At 41.5% G+C, this 19,402-nt stretch overlaps 1 protein-coding gene across 2 annotated transcripts in view; it reads left to right on the top strand.

Annotated features, from left to right (window-relative positions):
- The window catches only part of ube2e1 (ubiquitin-conjugating enzyme E2E 1), a 35,916-nt gene that overhangs the window by 10,544 nt on the left and 5,970 nt on the right, over positions 1-19,402 (top strand). For both annotated transcript variants that reach the window (XM_039820896.1, XM_039820897.1), the window contains exons 4-5: positions 16,050-16,182; positions 18,811-18,958. In XM_039820896.1, the coding sequence (XP_039676830.1) occupies positions 16,050-16,182; positions 18,811-18,958 (281 nt within the window). The remainder of the gene's footprint in view (positions 1-16,049; positions 16,183-18,810; positions 18,959-19,402) is intronic.

Raw genomic sequence — 19,402 nt, 5'->3', positions numbered from 1 at the left:
ATACAAATGAAACTTGATTTAATCATTTTATATTGGAAATTTCTTGTGTGGCTTCTTTGGTTTGTTTTTATTTATTTTATTGTTTCACAACTTGAGAGGCTTTTTTTGGTTAAATGAAAATAAATGTTTACAGGGAAGGAATAGATGCCATTTTAATCCAACTGAACATTTTTTGTGATTATTATGCCTAACATGTCTAAAGCAGGTCTTTCAATTAGATTTTACTTTTTAAACTCTTAAATGAACGTTGCCAGGTTTTTTTTAATTTTTTTTTAATTTTTTTTTTATTGAATTGTTAAAAAATAGTACTAGTAAGCTAACATGTCAAATGGTACCCAGCTGTAGTCAGGCCGATAGTGCTCGTTGTCTTTTCTGTTACATCCTGACAGTTCCTGCAGCGCCTCCATCAGACCAAATCTTCCAGTTTCACACAAGAAATGTTCAACTCAAAATTGGGACATTGCTGTGAAACGTGCTGTGCACATTCATGCGTGTTCATGTGTCAAACTCAAAGCTCGCGGGCCGAACCCAGCCCCTCGCAAAATTTGATCCTACCTCACCTAAAGTTAAATTTTGGCCCACCTAGTTGTGCACCAAACGAAAAAGACTGGAAATTGTTTTTCAAACTGCAATTACACAACACTGAAGCAGAATTTGGTAGCTTCACTGTCTTTGAGACTCAGAAATTCAGTTTGCATATTCAGGCCTGAAACAGGTTGCTGTGAGTCGGCCGTGTGGTAGTTTTAAAAATTTAATCTTTGTTTTAAATGATTTGCTAAACTCTATGATGGCTAAGGAACTTTTTGGGGGCTTTATGTCAACCAAACTGTAAGTGAGAAGACTATATGAGACATGCAATAATACAGTCAAAAATATTTGACTTTATTTGACTCAAAATAAAAAGCATGTCAATAAAATATACATGTCCGGCCCTTGATATGATGCTTATTTTCCAGTGTGGCTCCTAGTGAAATTGAGTGTTTTTTTTTTTTTTTTCTTTTTGTTTTTTTAACAGTCTGGTGACCCTATGACTTCCTCCATCGCCACCCTCAGGACAGGACAAAGAATAGCAAATCAATATGGATTGTATTCTCTCTTTCTCTTTCTTATAATGAACACTGCAGCCTCTGGGTGTTGCTGATGGGACTTCAAAGGTCCCATGGCATGAAAATGTTTTTTTTAAAGATTATTTTTGGGGTCATTTTTAGGCCTTTATTGACAGGACAGAGGAAGAAATGAAAGGGGAGAGACAGAGGGAATGACATGCAGCAAAGGGCCACAGGTCGGAGTCGAACCCGGGCCCACTGCGTCGAGGAGTAAACCTCTATAAATGGGCACCCGCTCTACCAATTGATCTAGCTGGGCGCCCTCTTTATGAGGTTTTTTAACATTAATATGAGTTCCCCCAGCCTGCCTATGGCCCCCCAGTGGCTAGAAATAGTGATAGGTGTAAACCGAGCCCTGGGTATCCTGCTCTGCCTTTGAGAAAATGAAAGCTCAGGTGGGCCGATCTGGACTCTTCTCCTTATGAGGTCATAAGGAGCAAGGTTACCTCCCCTTTCTCTGCTTTGCCCGCCCAGAGAATTTGGCCAACCCATGAGAGAGAGACATCATGGCTTTCAAACAAGCAAAGTGGCAGTTGGTCAAGGCCCCAACCTCCACCTTGCCCCCCCTCTCTCCTCCTCAATAGCATTAAAAGCTACAGACACAGAAATGGCACATCCTAAGGAAAGCTCATTGTGGGACTGGCTCTAGTGGCTGTACTTCTGCACCAAGGCTGAATTTCGGGAAAGAGACTCCAGATACAGTATTAGGGGACCGCTAAGGCCTATACAAAAGCATCCAAAAAGCAGCACGTCATAGGACCTTTAAACATTAAAGGCATACTATGCCGTTTCCTTTTTGGCAAACAGCTACCCTTAGATTCGCTGTGGAGTACTTGTATTTAACGTTACTGTCCTCAATACCACTCCCGCAGAGCCGTCTCTGCACTCACGGCCTGATCCCCTCCCCCCTGTAGGACTGGTCTTATTTTCAACAATGGATGAATCAACGACTTCGTAAAAACTGACATACAACAAGCAAGCGCAACAACGCAAGCAAGTTTACTTGACATGTTGATAAAATGTTGGGAGTACAGTCTTCAAGTTGGCCTTATTAAAGTCTCCTGTGATTATGTGAACACTGTCGGGGTGGGCCCGCTGCTGTTCATTTCTGGTGTTCAGCACGAGAGAGAGCGCCGTGTTTACATTGGCGTCGGGTGGAATATACACAGCTGTGACGATCACTACTGTTAGCTCTCTCTGTAGAAAAAAAGGCCGGCATCTTACAGACATGTACTCGAGGTCAGGGGAACAGCGTTTATCTATAATTGTCCCGTTATTACACCAGTTCTCATGCACGTACATACAGAGCTTTGCTATCGGGATGATTTGCCCTACTATGAGTTTGTTTACCATCGAAATGACTTCGAAGCTGTTATATTCAATTCAATTTTATTTATCTCAAGACACTTTACAGATAGAGTAGGTCTAGACCACACTCTATAATTTACAAAGCCCCAACAATTACAGTAATTCCCTCAAGAGCAAGCAGTGCGACAGTGGCGAGGAAAAACTCCCTCTTGGGAAGAAACCTCGGACAGACCCAGGCTCTTGGTAGGCGGTGTCCGACAGTGCTGGTTGGGGATATGATGAACAGTGGCAATAATAGTCACATTAATAATGGAACAGTGACTTCAAATGGTAGTCGTAGTAGTTCATGTCATATCAGTGCGCTGCAGGGCGTTACAGGATGTAGCGTGGCCCAGCAGAGCATGGATGGACGTAGCAGGAAGCAGCAGGGTTCAGCAGGACGCAGCATGACACTGCAGGGCACCGCAGAGCTTAGCAGGGAGTGCAGCAGGACCACGGCGACAGCTGCAACCAGGATCTTAGTGCCAACGTTCTCCAAGGAAATACGCTGGGTGAAAAAACATAAGGACTCCGGGGAGTAAACTCCCCAGAAGCTAGGATTAGTAACAAGCATTTCTGGGACGGGATGCGCACACAAATGGTAATAGAAAGGGAGAGGAGAGAGCAGCTCAGTGTGTCAAAGGAAGGTCTAGAACTATAACAGCGTAACTAAGAGAGACAGGTCAAAAGGAGAGGTAGCCTGTTCGGGCTTGGAACTCTCCCCTGCCGGATCGGGCTGTGCTGGCCTGCCTCCCTCTACTTTTGTTATATTATTAATCTGACGACTATGAAGAGAAGCAGGTGGGCCGGGTTAGGCGGACGCTGCAACTCCTCACTCCCTAACTATAAGCTTTATCAAAGAGGAGAGTTTTAAGTTCATTCTTAAATGTGGTGACAGTTTCTGCCCCCCGAACCCAGATTGGGAGCTGGTTCCATAGGAGAGGAGCCTGATAACTGAAGGCTCTGGCTCCCATTCTGCTTTTAGAGACTCTAGGTACCACAAGTAACTGCATTCTGGGAGCGCAGTGCTCTAGTGGGACAATAAGGTATTAGGAGCTCTTCTAGATATGATGGTGCTTGACCATTTAGAGCTTTGTAGGTCAGGAGAAGGATTTTAAAGTCAATCCTGGATTTTACAGGAAGCCAATGCAGAGAAGCTAATACAGGAGAAATATGATCTCTTTTCTTAGTTCTTGTGAGAACACGAGCTGCAGCATTCTGGATCAGCTGGAGAGTGTTAAGGGACTTATTTGAGCAACCTGACAGTAGGGAATTACAATAGTCCAGCCTGGAAGTAACGAATGCATGAATTAGTTTTTCAGCGTCGTTTTGAGACAGGATATTCCTAATATTAAGGTACAAATCTTGCATAGTGTGCCTTTTAAATAAAGTTGAAGATTTTGTTTCACATGTGTAAAGATTTCCCTGATGTAATTCAAAACAGTATATAACCCTCTATATGGCATTTAGGCCATGATGACACTTGGCATCTTTTTTTGACAAGAAAAAGTGGACTAGGGCGCTTTTGGAGTTAAAAATAAAAAAGCTGGCAGCATTTTAGTTCCAAGAAGCAGCCGAGGGCATCTTTTGTTGCTATAACAGCTACAGTATCCAAGAGTGCTATGTGGAGCAAAGCGGTTGAGCGAGCTAGAGAATGAACAGCTAACGTTAGGTAAAACAAAGCGAGTCAATATAACTCGCTGTGCTCTGACACAGCACAGGTCTATCCATCTGCAATTTCATTTTTTTCTTTTCTTGCCGTTATGGAAACGACAGGTCTCACTACTCCGCTTGTCACTGGTCAGCTGTCATGAAAGCGCTTGACGTAGGGCGTTTTTTTTTTTCTTCTTTTTTCAGAAAAGTTTAACTTTTTCAATTTGAAAAAGACGTTTTGTACTGCAGAAAAAAAAATGTCGGCGGGGACGTTTAAAAACACGGTTTACTCCGTGGGATTATAATGTAAAGCAGACGCTGGCAGCTACAAAAAAGATGCCAAGTGTGATCATGGCCTTAGCCTGCATTTGTCATGTCCCTGTATGTATTAATATTAGAATATGTCTAATGTCATGATAATGATTTCATCCTTTTCACTCAGCCCTGATAATAAATCCAATCTTTTTTAAGACATAATGCATCAATTTGGAATCCAAACGCTACCCTATGATGTTCATCCTGCACTGTCGTCATAAAGCTCTGAGAGAAGATTTGCAGGCTGAATGCTATTGTATTAAATTGGCGGGGTGGGAGCGTGGAGTCTTGTCTCTGTGGCACTCAAGTGAAGTAGAGTCATCATATTGTCTCAGTCAGGCAGCTTATTACAGTATTTCTCCCTGTCATCTCTATACCATTGAAAGCAGATAGCGGTGATTGAAAATGAAGCCCAGTGTGTGTATTAAGGTTTACACAGAAGACATGGGACTGTCAGAGCTGTGGTTTGGAAGCAGAAAGGCATCGTGAAACGACACAAAGAGAGATGAATTTAAACATGAGGAGTGATGAATACAGGGGGGAAGAACCTTGAGAGAAAGAAGAGATGCATTGTAATCTTTCATGATCATTTGTGAAGCTTTTACACTGAAAATCAAATATGTTTTGCCAAGAAAGCAATATACAGTATATTTCCTTAGTGTTTGGATTTATGTACTTACTTGGTCAAAACTGGATTACCAAAAAGAAAAAAATTCAGCCAGTGGTTTGTGGACAATTTTGTAGTTCTTTTTGATTAGTGGGAGATATCGTGGCTGTCGTAAAGCTCCCTTTATCTCCAACTCAGGATTACAAGGCGAAGGCTGACGCGAACGGGTTTCTCATTCAGCTGCCCGTAATTACGGTCTGAACGATGACAAGGTATTTAACCAGCCACCGTGACTTCATACGTGACTCAGTAATGTCGTGATTCCAGTCACAGAACTACCCGTTGCTGTGAGTTTTTAATTTTGACAGTCCACAGGTGTTGGAATTACATACACAGAATTTTATAGACCAAACAACTAATCGGTTAATTGGGAAAATAATTGACAATGAATATAATGGTTAGTTACAGGCCTACTCTTAGGATCCTCATGCTGGAACTCACTGTGGCCGCTGCAGCTGAACATATTTGTCTCCTCTGCTGCGCTGCAGGAGTCAGTTTTTAGCTAAAGCGCTGTGTGCCAGTTTTATAGGTTAAAGGCATAGAAAGAATGAAACGGCTGAAATGTCAGCCCTCTTCTTGCAGTGTGCGTTTACACAGAGGGGGCAGAAGAAGCCCCCCTGATATAGAAATAAATGACAACAGTGATAGCATGGCATATTACAAAGCACTGGGTAGCCTTTGTGTGCGACAGAGGCAGGCGGGTAGGAAGTCCCTGGCTCTCTCTGCGACTCGTCTGTAAATGTGAGACGCCTCTATTGTCGGGCGAAAGAAGCCTCAGTCTGGTTGATTCACTGGGAAACGATACAAAATCTAAGGAGATGGTCTAGATTATGGCTGATAATCCAAATCCTTATGGAGTAAATTAATGGTATTTTTACTTCCGGAACCACACTGAGCTCTATTCGGTCATGTGGTGTTTGCAGTGTATCAGCAGTCCCATCCCAGGTCAGGGCTTCCCTGCAGGAAGGCTGGTAACCCAGTGCAAATGAACATGTGGTATGTTTTATACGGGGGGGGGTGTTTCTCCTCACATCTGGATAGCACACTGCGGCTATTACATTAAATCTGAATGTTTAGAGCTTGTTCTGGGCACTCTTTAAAAAGAAATATAGGCTACGTCTCAGGTTGTTAAATTGCATCCAGGTTTCCTCCATTTGCTTCCCTTCCTCACATCTTAGTCCGTCCCTCCGAGGAAGTATGGGAGAGGAAATCATTAGAGAAGAGAGGAAACAAGGAAATGTGTTTTAGAGGGATGAGACGTCCTTTCCTCGGAAGCGTCACGTGAATCCATCAGCTGTAGGGGCAGAGTTAGCAACGGCCTCCAGCTGCACGGCTTCTGGAAAGGCTGCTCTCGTGTATCGTCGCTCAGAACTCCTCAGAGATCCCTCCTCCATCCTCGCTCCTCAGGGCAGGAATAAGAGCCTTGAGGCTTTCACAAAAAGAGGGCCAGAACGACTTCCGGTTTAAGCGAGGACCTATTAAATAAGTAGTCTATATTGACGACGATATATTTCTAGGGTTGGGTACTGAGACCCCTCTACTGTAATATGAAACAAGTAAAAGAATCCTCACACCCCAAATTTATGGCGTTTTTGAATTATAATTTGTCTGTAGGGCCCAGGAGTTGGTTATTCAGGCCATGTATCCAGCTAATTTAAAGTGATGGTTCGGAGTAATTTCACCCTAGGGCCCTTTGCACCTTGACCTCGAGCCAAACAACCCCCCAGAAGCTTTTTTTCAGCTGGGTCTAACATTGGACGAGTTAGCGTTATAGCTTAGTGCAGGCGCTAATGGATCCAACTGTGATAAATATTTTTGTTGTATCTCTTTTCGGTGTTGTAATTTGTAGACTGTCCCTAAGCACTCGTCTTGCTGCCGGTAGCAGCAGAGAGCAGAAGCCAGCAAGTGATATTTAAATAAACTCCTGGTGTACTAACTTTCCAATCCATCGTTTTATGAGTTTGGTATCATTTTGGGCATTATTAGTGGGGTCATTTACGAGATGCACATTTGGATCCATTAGCGCATGCACTAAGCTATTCAGCTGATCACGCTAACTCGTCCAATGTTAGACCTAGCTGAAAAAAGCTTCTGGGGGTTGTTTGGCTCGAGGTCAAGGTGCAAAGGGCCCTAGGGTGAAATTACTCCGAACCATCACATTAAATAGCTCACGTTACTGTATTGTGTCCAGCTTAGTGCCCAAGGCGATTGTGATTGGTTAAAAGAAATGCTAACAACCCAGAGCATTTATTTTTTCTCCTATCCCATAATGTATCTGTGGTGTAGCCAGACGCTGTGGAGATAGTCTGGCAATGCAAAACTAGGACTGTAATCTCTTGGCCCTCTGCCACTTTTTTACTGCTTTTTTTTTTTTTTAAGTTCTGATGGCAGTAACAATAATGGTTTACATTTACCAGTGCTGCTAAGCTATGAGAGCAGTCAGCCACCTGGGCTATAATGTACATAGGTTTAGATTCCTGACTGTGTGTCTTTATGTTTGCCTCTTTTTGTGTGTGATTTGTCTCTGCTCTCCCTCTCTGGCGTGATAAAGAGCGGGCAGAGTGGGGCGTCTCAGAAAGTGAGAATATTGCCTCACATTTACCTCTTCTGTTGTTACTCCAAACAGACAGCATGCAGAAGCTACTGATTATCACACAGCAGTGTGCAGAGTACCTGGATTTGTGCACTGAATTATCCTTAGAAGTGCATCTAAGTAATAGCTAAGATAGAAATGTAGCATTTGTTTGTTCAAAGTGTGTTCATCTTATGTCTGTGTAAATACAGTATATTGCTGTACATGGTGTTTTGAATGTACAATTTTCAACTGAAACAAGTCTTTTATTTTTTTTTATCCAACAAACATGCTTTAAGAGCCCTACTTGTCATTTCAAAATGAAATGGCAAACTGAAAAAGTGTAGTTTGGAGCGCTTCATTGAGCACTCAATTACGTGAGAACATCTCCAGCATTAAAAACGCTAGCGGAAGCTGCTGTTGACTTACTGTGTTGCTGCTGTTGAATCAAGGCTCCTGTGAAGCGGCTGTAGTCGTCAGCCCCAGCTTTATCTGCACAGGCAAATGATCTTTTCTTTTTATCACTTCCCACTGTGTTGGCATAATGACTCGCACGGCTGATTGCACTTTATTGTTGTAATGAATTACCAATAAGATGACATGGAATAGAGTTCTGACTGCAAACCATTAGAAAGATGGTACTTGTTTAGTCATTTTAGTCGTTTAGCAGATGTTGAGTGCAACAGCAGAAAAAGCCTCAGTACATTGAAGATAAACTGTAAAAGAAAGTCAGAAAACGGACTAGATGTTAAACTAATGCCTACCATACGCTAGGCTCGATGGTGTTTTAAGCCCCCACTGTCGACTTCAAGGCCCCTAACCCTGACCCTTGTCTAACCTTAGTGCCTTCCATGCAGTGCTATCTGGAAGACGACGTTGGGGGCTTTAAACACCAAACACCATACAGGCAAAGAGTTTGAACAGACTTTGAAAAGACTAAAGTATGATACCATCTCATAAAGGCTGTCATAATATGTAAAGGCTGGGGATCTTGTAGGGTCACACATTGCAAGACTACAACTAGATTGGTTTTGAAAGATTTAACCAAGCTAACTAGTTACCACTAGCGTTAGCTGGTAACTTTAAGGGAAAGTTTGCAGATTTCCTGTTCTGCCATACATGCAGATGAATGTCTCCAGTACCCAGAGGTCTGTGTTTATCCGCCGGTAAAACTCATATATCATATTGTCCATCGTGATGGCTGGCCGACATCACGATGGAGAGCCACCATCGTGATGCCACGCCCCCCCCAACATGTCAAACACACTAATCCTAGTCGCGGCGCTGGACGGGAAATTGACAAGTGAGTCGGTCTTAAACTAGCAAAGACACAAAGACAAGACCTAGGGCTCCTTAAGTGGAAGCTACTTTTTCCCCCTTTATGTGCAACCTATTTGTGAAAAAGACCATCGCTTTGAGCAGACTGGATTGGCTGTATTGCTCTACCTTCTAGTAACGTTTGGACACAGCGGTCTCGAGTGAGAGAAAAAAATGCGTTAACGTGGAACGCTATCACACTTTCCTTTCTCCCCTCATTGGACTAAGTTTGTCGACACTACTCTGTGCGCGCATCAATAAGTAAGTCTGAGGTCCGGTAGGTACGGGACGATGTTATGCAGGATTTATGAATGTACGTTAGCAACAGTAGGCTAATTCACGAGGGTGCTATTTTATGTGTGAGCTAATATTGCGCATCTGTTCATGTGCGCTGCAAGAGTTATGTTTCTGTTTATTGAATGCGTTATTCAGTGCAAACATAACCGAGAATGTAGTTTAAACTCAGTAATGATGGTATATTAGGTTATTACTGTCGCTCTGTTGAAGGCAAACGTCCCACTGTACCGTCGTTACGCAGATCACGGACATCTGATTGATTTTACTGCACCGTACTGTGAAAGTAGGTCAAGTTGTAAAACCTACCAGCAGGGCACCATTTACAGAGGGCATTTAAATGTATGTCTAATCATTTCTATGTTAACTGTTGGCCCATAGTAGTAGAAAAAAATATTTATGTAAAGAGATATGAGCTACTAGGTTTTTGGACATGCACAAACATCGCAATGTCGACATTTTCATGAAGATGGTCAAAGGAATGAAAGCATGGGCGTAAATCTAACAGTTCTTTCTGAAGAGCAATTTTTGAAGGGGACACAAATAATACAGCCACATACTTGTAGAGGACATGTGTACACAGAGGAAAGTCTTAGTACTGTCATTAGTGTAGCATGGAGACTATACCATTATCCTTCTTTTCAGTGTTTCTCTTGATTCAGTGAAAAAGCTGGCTAAATTAACCAAAATATTCTTCTTTAAAATCATTAATTTATTTTTAAGTTTACAATCAAGCCACAAAAATACCTTAAAACATAATTATTTTGAAAAAGTGTCCCCATATAAAAGAAATACAATGCTTTTGTACACTTGTTAAATTAGCTGATCATAATGTAAATTAGTGAGCCACTGGTAAAGCTCATCTGCTAACCCTGACAGCCACACACCTCCAAAAATATTAACTAAACTCAACACACTTACATGAGACTCTCCATCTGACTGTCCCTGGTCTCCCTGAGACTCTCCACCTGACTGTCCCTGGTCTCCCTGAGACTCTCCACCTGACTGTCCCTGGTCTCCCTGAGACTCTCCACCTGAGACTCTCCACCTGACTGTCCCTGGTCTCCTTGAGACTCTCCACCTGAGACTCTCCACCTGACTGTCCCTGGTCTCCTTGAGACTTTCCACCTGAGACTCTCCACCTGACTGTCCCTGGTCTCCCTGAGACTCTCCACCTGAGACTCTCCACCTGACTGTCCCTGGTCTCCTTGAGACTTTCCACCTGAGACTCTCCACCTGACTGTCCCTGGTCTCCCTGAGACTCTCCACCTGAGACTCTCCACCTGACTGTCCCTGGTCTCCTTGAGACTTTCCACCTGACTGTCCCTGGTCTCCCTGTTCCTCAGTTCTATCCGTCTCTTTTGCCTGTGACATAGTGACGTTAGTATTTCCATAAGCACCCATTCTTATAAAGATGTTACCAAATTGTCTTGATATGAGGACTTATTGTACTTACTTGGCGTTATGGTGTACTGAAAAAGGATCATATGTCCGTTTTTTTCTCTGTCATTTTCTCTGGGCAACAACAACACAAATCTAAATAAATAGGGGTTAGGTTCATAGGTTCACCACACGGTCATATTATAATTATAAAATGATCTTGCGTCCTCCACATAAATATTAGGTTTCGTCTGGGACAGAGGGTATACTTAACTGCAGCAAACCCACTGATCTGCCACACATCATATTGAGCAGAACACAACTGTAGATCTTCAATATTAACCCTAATATCAGTTCACACATAATGGTAGGCTTATTGCCGTGTAAACGTTAGTTGTAGTGGGTGCATTTCTATCCAACAAGCTATTAAACAAGCTAGGTAACGTTACATTTTATTACACTAACATAGCAAACTTTTTTGTCATGACTAATTCATTCAGCATCACTTCTGTTTGAGAAAAAAACAACTTCATCTGATGTTTAATGTGAATAAAATAGCCTTGAACAGCCTACTTACTACATTCCACAACTAACATTACTGTAGTGAATCCAACTACCAGTATGTTCTCTCATTCTCTCCCGTGGTCCGCAGGACTTGTTGTGTGTGGGTAAAGCAGGCAGTGGACCAAACCACTGTGAGGCAAGGGAGGGGGGGACTAAAAATGTTTCTAAACCTAAAAAGCATTTTTTGGGGTTTGTATTGTTTTACTACTTACACAGATATTTTAAGTATACATCATTATATTATTTACAATACCCAGCATGGTTTTTAATGATATTTCTAGGGGGGAAAACCTTAAATCCCGGATCTCCCTGGGATTTATGCCTATGAATGAAAGAGGGAGGCCTTGTCCCAACAAAAAACTTAGAAAAATCCAATTTTGTACGGCTGCATGTAAACGGGAATATTAGTGGAATATTCATTTTCATTAAACATGTAGACCGCTTAGTTGGAATATCATCTTTTTTGGAATAAGGGCAAAACCGGAATATGTGCATGGAATTTACATGATGTAAACGTAGTCCGTATTTAGCTGCCCGATAAATTTACTGTTGTGGTTCACACAGGCCACAGGAGGCAGTGCCGCTATCACCATAAAAAGCCCTCTATATTGCACTGTAAAACTATTTGTACACCAAAAACATATAAGGTTGTTTCAATGTAAAAATATTAGTGACCACTTGTTTATAAGTTATAATGTTAACCCTTGTATTGTCCTTCGTGTCATGGGGACTTGGTTAGTTTGTATTAACCTGAAGCTCAACGCCAGGCCAATGCAAAAACGTCAAATAAATTGAACAGGTCCCGGGGACCCGAAGGACAACATAAGGGTTAAACATAATCAGTCAACTACAAAAAAATTAAATTAAATGAATTCAGTAAACAGCTGTTGAGTTATACTGACAGAAGCTTCCAATCTGATCCATTTTGTTTTTGAGTTGTTCTAACTTTTGGTTTTAATGGTTGTGTCTGGAATAAAAAGCTGGCTCAGTGATGTATAGAAACACTTAAGACTGGGTATCATTTGAAAAAATTCAATACAGATACCAATTCCATAAGGCTGAGCAATTTTATCGATTCTGCGATATAAATCGATACTTTTTTCCCCAAGAAAGTATCGATTTTTATGCCGCAAGTATCGATACATAAGTCCCATTCAAATCCCCGTGTTTACCCCCGTTCGCATTGCAGGAAGAGCGATTTGGTCAGCCAGCCGCTAGTGTCGCTGTAGAGCAGCCAACCTCAAAGCTTTTAGTCTGGCCCGCAGAATAATCATGAATTCACAAAATGTAAAGAGGAAAAAATGCGTTCTGTTATTTATCATTTCAAGCATTTAGAGCAAAAACCCAGCCCCCTGTACTTACATCTCTATTCACATGCCGGGATTCTGTACAGCGATGCCCAAGCTCCACACACACTGCTGAGCCGAGATGTGTGTGCGTTTAAAACACACACACTGCTGAGCCGAGATGTGTGTGTGTTTAAAACACACACACTGCTGAGCCGAGATGTGTGTGCGTTTAAAACACACACACAGCTGAGCCGAGATGTGTGTGCGTTAAAGGTTAAAACACGCAGCACCTGACTGGGAACGATACAGAGTTACCAACGGCCGCTGGGGCAGATGAACTCACGCTGGTCTCTTTTCTGTAAATAGGCTACAATTAAACCTTCGTGAGTAGAAAGTCAATACTTATCAATGCACTCACCTGTGTAGACCGGCATCACCATTAGGGCTAAACGATTAATTGCATTTGCGATAATATCGCGATATGTTAAAACGCGATTTCCTAATCGCAAAGGCTGCGATTTGGTCACGTGACTCACGAGAGCAAATTAGTCCGCAGAGAAAGCATCAACTTAGCACGCTAACGGTACGCCGTACCTTGAGCAGATTTCTGTCATTCAAACAACTCTGAGTTGTAGTTTAAAACTTGTAAGGGTTTTATTCGGGCTCCAGTCCACACATGCAGTTAATGAATACAGGCACGCAGAACTGAAGGCTCGGTTAGCAACGATTAGCTCTGATTAGCGGTTAGCTCCGGTTAGCTCCATTATAAAGATATGGAGCGGAGGAGACGACCGCGGAGAGGGGTAACAACCAGACTCTGATAAATGACGGCGTCGGAGCTGTCACAGCAGCGTGGCCACGGTGTTTCAACGGTTTTATTAGTACAGTTAGCTAATCCCACGGCAACACCTGCATGCTACTACTAACGTAATGATAGCCTCTCTGAGCAAGTGCGCGCGTCGTTGACGCGGTTATCGTACCGACGCGCCAACTTCATGAGGAGGGAGGGGGCTGGAGGCAGCTCCTCTCTGTGCGCTGTTAAAGAAAATACACCGATGTATATATTTTACTTATTTAACTGTGTAGTAAAGTTCAAAGACAGTGTTTAAAAAATGCAATCCACATGTTTACATATGTCTATGTAAATAATAATTAAATAATCTAAATACTACTAAGTGTTGTAAAGCCACATTTGTTTTTATATTTCTGCAATCTGCACTTTAGTGTGATTTATTTCTGACTTTCATATGAATGTTTCCACCAGGCTGCATCAGTGCTCAATATACTACTGTGATTGAAGTAGTTAAATAAAAGAGGTCATTCATATAAATTCACGCATCACCTAATTTCACCATCACATACAGGCCTGGCCTCCAGGAAAGAACAGCTTGTTTAATCTATCTAATCTTGTGAAGTTCATACTATACAATGATTTATTGCTAGTTTTTGTTGACTAATACAGAAGACAAAGAGCTTAAAAAACAATCGCATATCGAATCGCAATCGCAATATTTTTTAAATAAATCGCAATTAGATTATTTTCAAAAATCGTTCAGCCCTAATCACCATGTAGAAAGCGATATTTCAATCTGCTCTGTCTGCTCAGTCCCCTCTTGTCCACCGCGCTGTTTTACGCAAACACAGCTCTACTCTGCAAATAGCGAATTTTTACAAACGAGCTAAAACAAAAGCTGTCGGTTTGTAGTCTAACTGTTTATCTTAGGTTGCCGGGAATCTGGAAATTTTGACAAATTCTTGTAAACCTCACTGCTGGCTGAACAAACCAAACTCTCCGCTAGAGCGGACAATCTGGAGCTACTTAATATGCACGTAAATGATGCGATCGTTATGTTCGAGTGATGATGATGATGCTGGTTGTATATTATTTTGCAGCATCGTTTCATTGCAAATGAGGCATACATGACGAGTGCATAGCCTGCTTATCAGTCCATTCATCATTAAAGCTGGGCTTTTGGCTTTGACAGTGACATGTTTACCTGACAACAGCCTTTCTTTCTGCAAGCATTTTCCATCAATCAGGATGCTGCATACTACAATAATGTTTCCATAATCACAGACTTTAACCATCACTCCTCAGTGAACTGCCTCCTAGTCTGAGATAATTTTCTATTTAAAGAGCCAGTTATCATTATGGAGTGTCCATGTTTTTTAGGAGTTTGCTCACACTAATACATGTTAAAAAAATTTTTAGCATTAATTCAGTAAGTAAGTGAAAATTTCAAACAAGAATAGGCGTATTTGGTATAAATTCATTTTATTTTCTTTATTTGAAAGTCCGGCCGCCAGAGTGCTTAGAAAAATTCTGAAAAAAATGTAGTTGATGATCCCTGCTGTAGACTCTCTGTCCAGTCAGAGACATATATTGTGTAATTGATGTTTTCAGTTCAATTAATTAAATCCAAGTCAATGGAACACTCACAAGATGTCACCAAAATCACTGTCCCCTTTAAATCTTTCAGAAAATGATGTAAGTGTATCGAATTATATCAAATCAAATCATATCGTTGGCTGAATATCGTGATATATAAATCGTATCGTGAGCTGAATATCGTGTATCGTATCGTGAGATTAGTGTATCGCTACAGCCCTACAATTCCGTAACTAAATTATACTTTTTTCGATACCAATTTTATAAAATCTATTTTAACAAAAATAAATTACATTACGGCACAAGTCTATTTTTTTTTTTCTTTCAGCTCCTACTACTACTCAGTGCGTAAAGTAAAGTTTTGTAACGATAGACAGCCAATCAGCAGCATTATTAGAGCTTGGTAGAAGCATGCTGCGTGCTTATTGGCTCACTGACGCTGATGAGATTTACTGCTTAGGAATTTAAATTTGGTATTGGATGACGAGGCATTTTTCAATACTCGATACTAAGGAGGCAATTCGGTCCGTGCCTAAAAAGTATTGAATTGGGTACCCAGCCCTAGAAACGCTACATTGTTTCAAACGGACAGAAACTCAGTGTTGTGTTTTTTTATTTTGGCGCGTTCCTGCAGCTGCCGCGAGAGCAGCGCAGAGAGGAGGAAGAACAAAGATAGGTTTTTAAAATGCTGAATCACTCAGACCAAGAAATCTGCACCACTTCACGGTTAGTGAAGGCGTTGTGCTTTTTGCACAATTATTGTTTTGAGTGTTTTAATTGAACTTTTTGACAGACAGATGCTTGGATTCATTACCTGCAACTGGGTGTAAAATGCCCACTTTTGCATTAAAAAAAGAAGTGCAGTATTTGGTGTGTTTTTGGCCATTGTTATTGTTATTTTCATATTAAGCATTGAGCTTTTTGACTTGCAAGTCATGTCTCAAAGACTTGAGAGTTGACTTGGACTCAATCCAAAAGAAACGGAGCTCAGTGGAGTTGCCGCTGAAAGAGTTTTTAGAAAATATCACATAACCAGTGTAATTAATTAATGTTAAAGTCGGGTGACTACAGATGTTTTCAACTGTGACAAGAGCTGTCTGGTTTTGTAGCCTCCAAATGTTTAAAAATGTAATGTTCCCTGTCTGTGTACCGACAGCGCTGGTCCCAAAGGAGACAACATCTATGAGTGGAGGTCGACCATCCTGGGCCCCCCAGGCTCCGTGTACGAGGGGGGAGTGTTTTTCCTAGACATCGCCTTCACACCAGACTACCCCTTCAAACCACCCAAGGTGAACTGTGAATAGTTGTTGGCAACCAGCAGAGCCTTTTTTTTTCTGTCAACGATGGCACAGATGGCTCTATTTCAAAGAGGTGTCATTCTCATAATGTTCCACTAGAGGGCCCCCTTGCACTTTGGAATGCAGCTAACAGCAGCAGCTCCTACTTCCAGTCTGAATTCCCCAGGCTTCTCTAATATATGGGATCATTGTCTCATATTTTAGGGAGAATATGTTCCAACCAAACTGCATTTAAAAATGTAGGAATGGACTCTGACCTTGCATGTTTTGCATTTTTTTTATTTTTTTTTATGATTAATCAACACACAAAACAACACACAAAAATCACGAAAAGATGACACCGTAACCACAATATTCAAAACCATACAAAAAAATAAACAAACTATCAACCAAATGAACATTTGTATGAATTAGGGCTGCACGATATGCGGAAACTGTGCGATATTCGATAATGTAGTTGAATATCACAATAACGATATAACGGGCATTATTAGGTGTCTACAGTTCTGCATTCCTGCTGCTTTCAGTATTCTGCTAAAATACATCAAACTGCTTGTTGAATTTATAACAAATGAAAGGAAATTATTTCCAACATTTTGAACATTTCAATGTTCAAAATGAGCAGCACTGAAAAAAGAATAAATTACATTTGAAAGTGAGATTTTCTTTCAACTAACAAAAAAATCCCTGAGTGTATTTCGCGATGTGTTGCAGCATTTCGCAATGTGTTTATTACGCCAGTTGATATCACAATGACGATTTAAAAAAAAAAAAAATAAAAAATAAATAAAAAAAATAAAAAAATATATATATATATAGTGCAGCCCATAGACTGGATAATATTAATGGACAGAGCATGTGTGACGTCACCCATTGGTTGGTGGAGATCTGCTATCCGTCATGGAGTTTGCCGTTACGGGCGCAGCCATCCTGGTTGCAGATGTGACCATTTTAGACGAGCGGGAGGAGCTGCTTACACTCTACGTTACACACTTTCACTGGCAATCACATGGTAGCCACGCACTAAAACACCCCCTGCTTTATCGCCGATTTTAAAATCAACAAGATCATAATAAAAAAAAAAAGAAAACATCATTCTGTATTGCAGAAGACTTAAAACTAGCGATAGAGACCATAAACTCATTATGAAAATGTTTACTGAGGTAATAAATCAAGTGAGTCACTTTCTCATAGACTTCTACAGAACCTGAACTCCTTTTGCAACTGCACGTGTCACCCCCTGCTGGAATTCAGAGAGAATGCAGGTTTAAGGCCCTTCCGCATTTGCAGCACTTCGCCGAACCGGATGCATTGTCTATTAATATTAACGGTCTATGGTGCAGCCCTAGTATAAATGACAACAGACCTGATAGCTCTTCTAAATCCACTGCCACTTCTCTTCATTTCAGCATAAATTTAATGTTTTAAAGGTGATTGCCACTACATGTCCACATTCTAAACTGTATTTGAGATGGTGAACGAAAAGCAAACCAGTTTCTGATAGATAAACTGCTGCTCAGTGGGTTTGGAGTTATAGTTTACTGCTCAGACAAGGTCTGGATTAGGGATGCTAATTTAGTTTTTTTTCTTTTTCTGACTGATAGCTGACCCTCGTTAACCGAAAGGGTTGGGCATTGTTTTGATTTGAACAATTCTGATTCCAATTCTTCCTTTCGATTCCGGTTCTTAGCGATTCCGGTTCTTTGAGGGCAGGTCACGTGATTATTTCACAGATAAGAGGAACATTTTATTTTGATTCAGTAGTGATTAACTGTTTTATCGGGCTTTTTCAATGTAAAGTAAAGCCATACTAGAGCGCCGCTTACTGTGCTCCATGGCTGCAACACAACAAGCGCCTGGAAGTATAAAGGCCGTTGCAGCAACCCAAACTTGCGTGTGTCAAATTTGGAACCGATGATGGTTGGAACCGATGATGGGATTCCAAACGGTTCCAATAAAGAAACCATTCCATTGGAACAACGGAGTCCCACTCCACCTGTCTGGGAGGCTCGCACATACTTTCCGCGCTTGCGGACAGCTTTAGACTTGTACCGGTCGCGCGGCCACGATGTCGCTTGTGTTGTTGTGGACGCATGCAACCACTTTCCTGGAACCGCTTGCAGTGCAAAGTTTGCACTAGAAGTTAAGAAATAGATTGTATAGACAACTTTTCTTTTATCATGCATGTTTCTTTTTGTTTTAATAAAATTGTTTAACTGATTGCTGTTTGTATCTGTATACACGCAGTGCTTCTAATACTCCCTGCACTCCTTATGACAAAATAAGTTATGGCTACGTTCAGTTATTTGTGTAACAAACATTGTCAGTTTGTCCCGGCTCGTACCGATGCAGGTAACGTTATAGTAACTGGAGACGCGACTTTTGCATAAAACAGCCTCTGGCCTATCAGTCACAGACCAGTCACGGACCTGCCTGCCCCCCAGCACGGAGGGATGGCAAATTAGAGATGGCTCCATCTGTAGTAGTAATCAGTCAAAATTCTAGTTCTGGTTAACAGTTAAACGTATTTTTTTCCTATGGAGGTTTCGCGTACGTGAGAAAAGACAGCGTATAAAGGTGTGGAACGGAGACTCATCTTTTTCCTGTGCGTGTGTCCAGGTGACGTTCCGTACGAGGATCTACCACTGCAACATCAACAGCCAGGGGGTGATCTGTCTGGACATCCTGAAGGACAACTGGAGTCCTGCCCTCACCATCTCCAAGGTGCTGCTGTCCATCTGCTCCCTGCTCACTGACTGCAACCCTGGTGAGAGCTGCAACACACACACACACACATACACACATACACATATGCATACATGCATGCATGCATGCACATGGGTTTTATCTTTTATATATTTAAAAAATTTCTGCGCCCGCAGATTCTATGTGGCCCTGCTTATAAGGCCACATGAGGTCTGAAAAAGCATCCATTTTACGACTGAGCATTAGGGCCACATCAAGGGGGGGAAAAATGAGGAAGAATTTTTTTTTTTCTTTTGCATTTTGTCAAAAAGACGAAATGTCGAGAATAAAGTTGAAAATACCATTTCAAGAATAAAGTCGACATGTCGAGAAAAAACTTGATATTTCAATAATCAAGTCGGACTTTTGAGAATAGCCTAAACCAAACTACTAGCTTTACCTATAGTCTTCTACAAAATGCATTGTGAAGGCCTATATGAAGTTGTGATATTATACTTCCGAATCG

The sequence above is a fragment of the Perca fluviatilis genome, chromosome 13 (assembly GCF_010015445.1).
Source record: "Perca fluviatilis chromosome 13, GENO_Pfluv_1.0, whole genome shotgun sequence".
Lineage (NCBI taxonomy): Eukaryota > Metazoa > Chordata > Actinopteri > Perciformes > Percidae > Perca > Perca fluviatilis.
The sequence above is the reverse complement of the archived record's forward strand: the minus strand, read 5'-3'. Positions and strand labels throughout refer to the sequence as shown.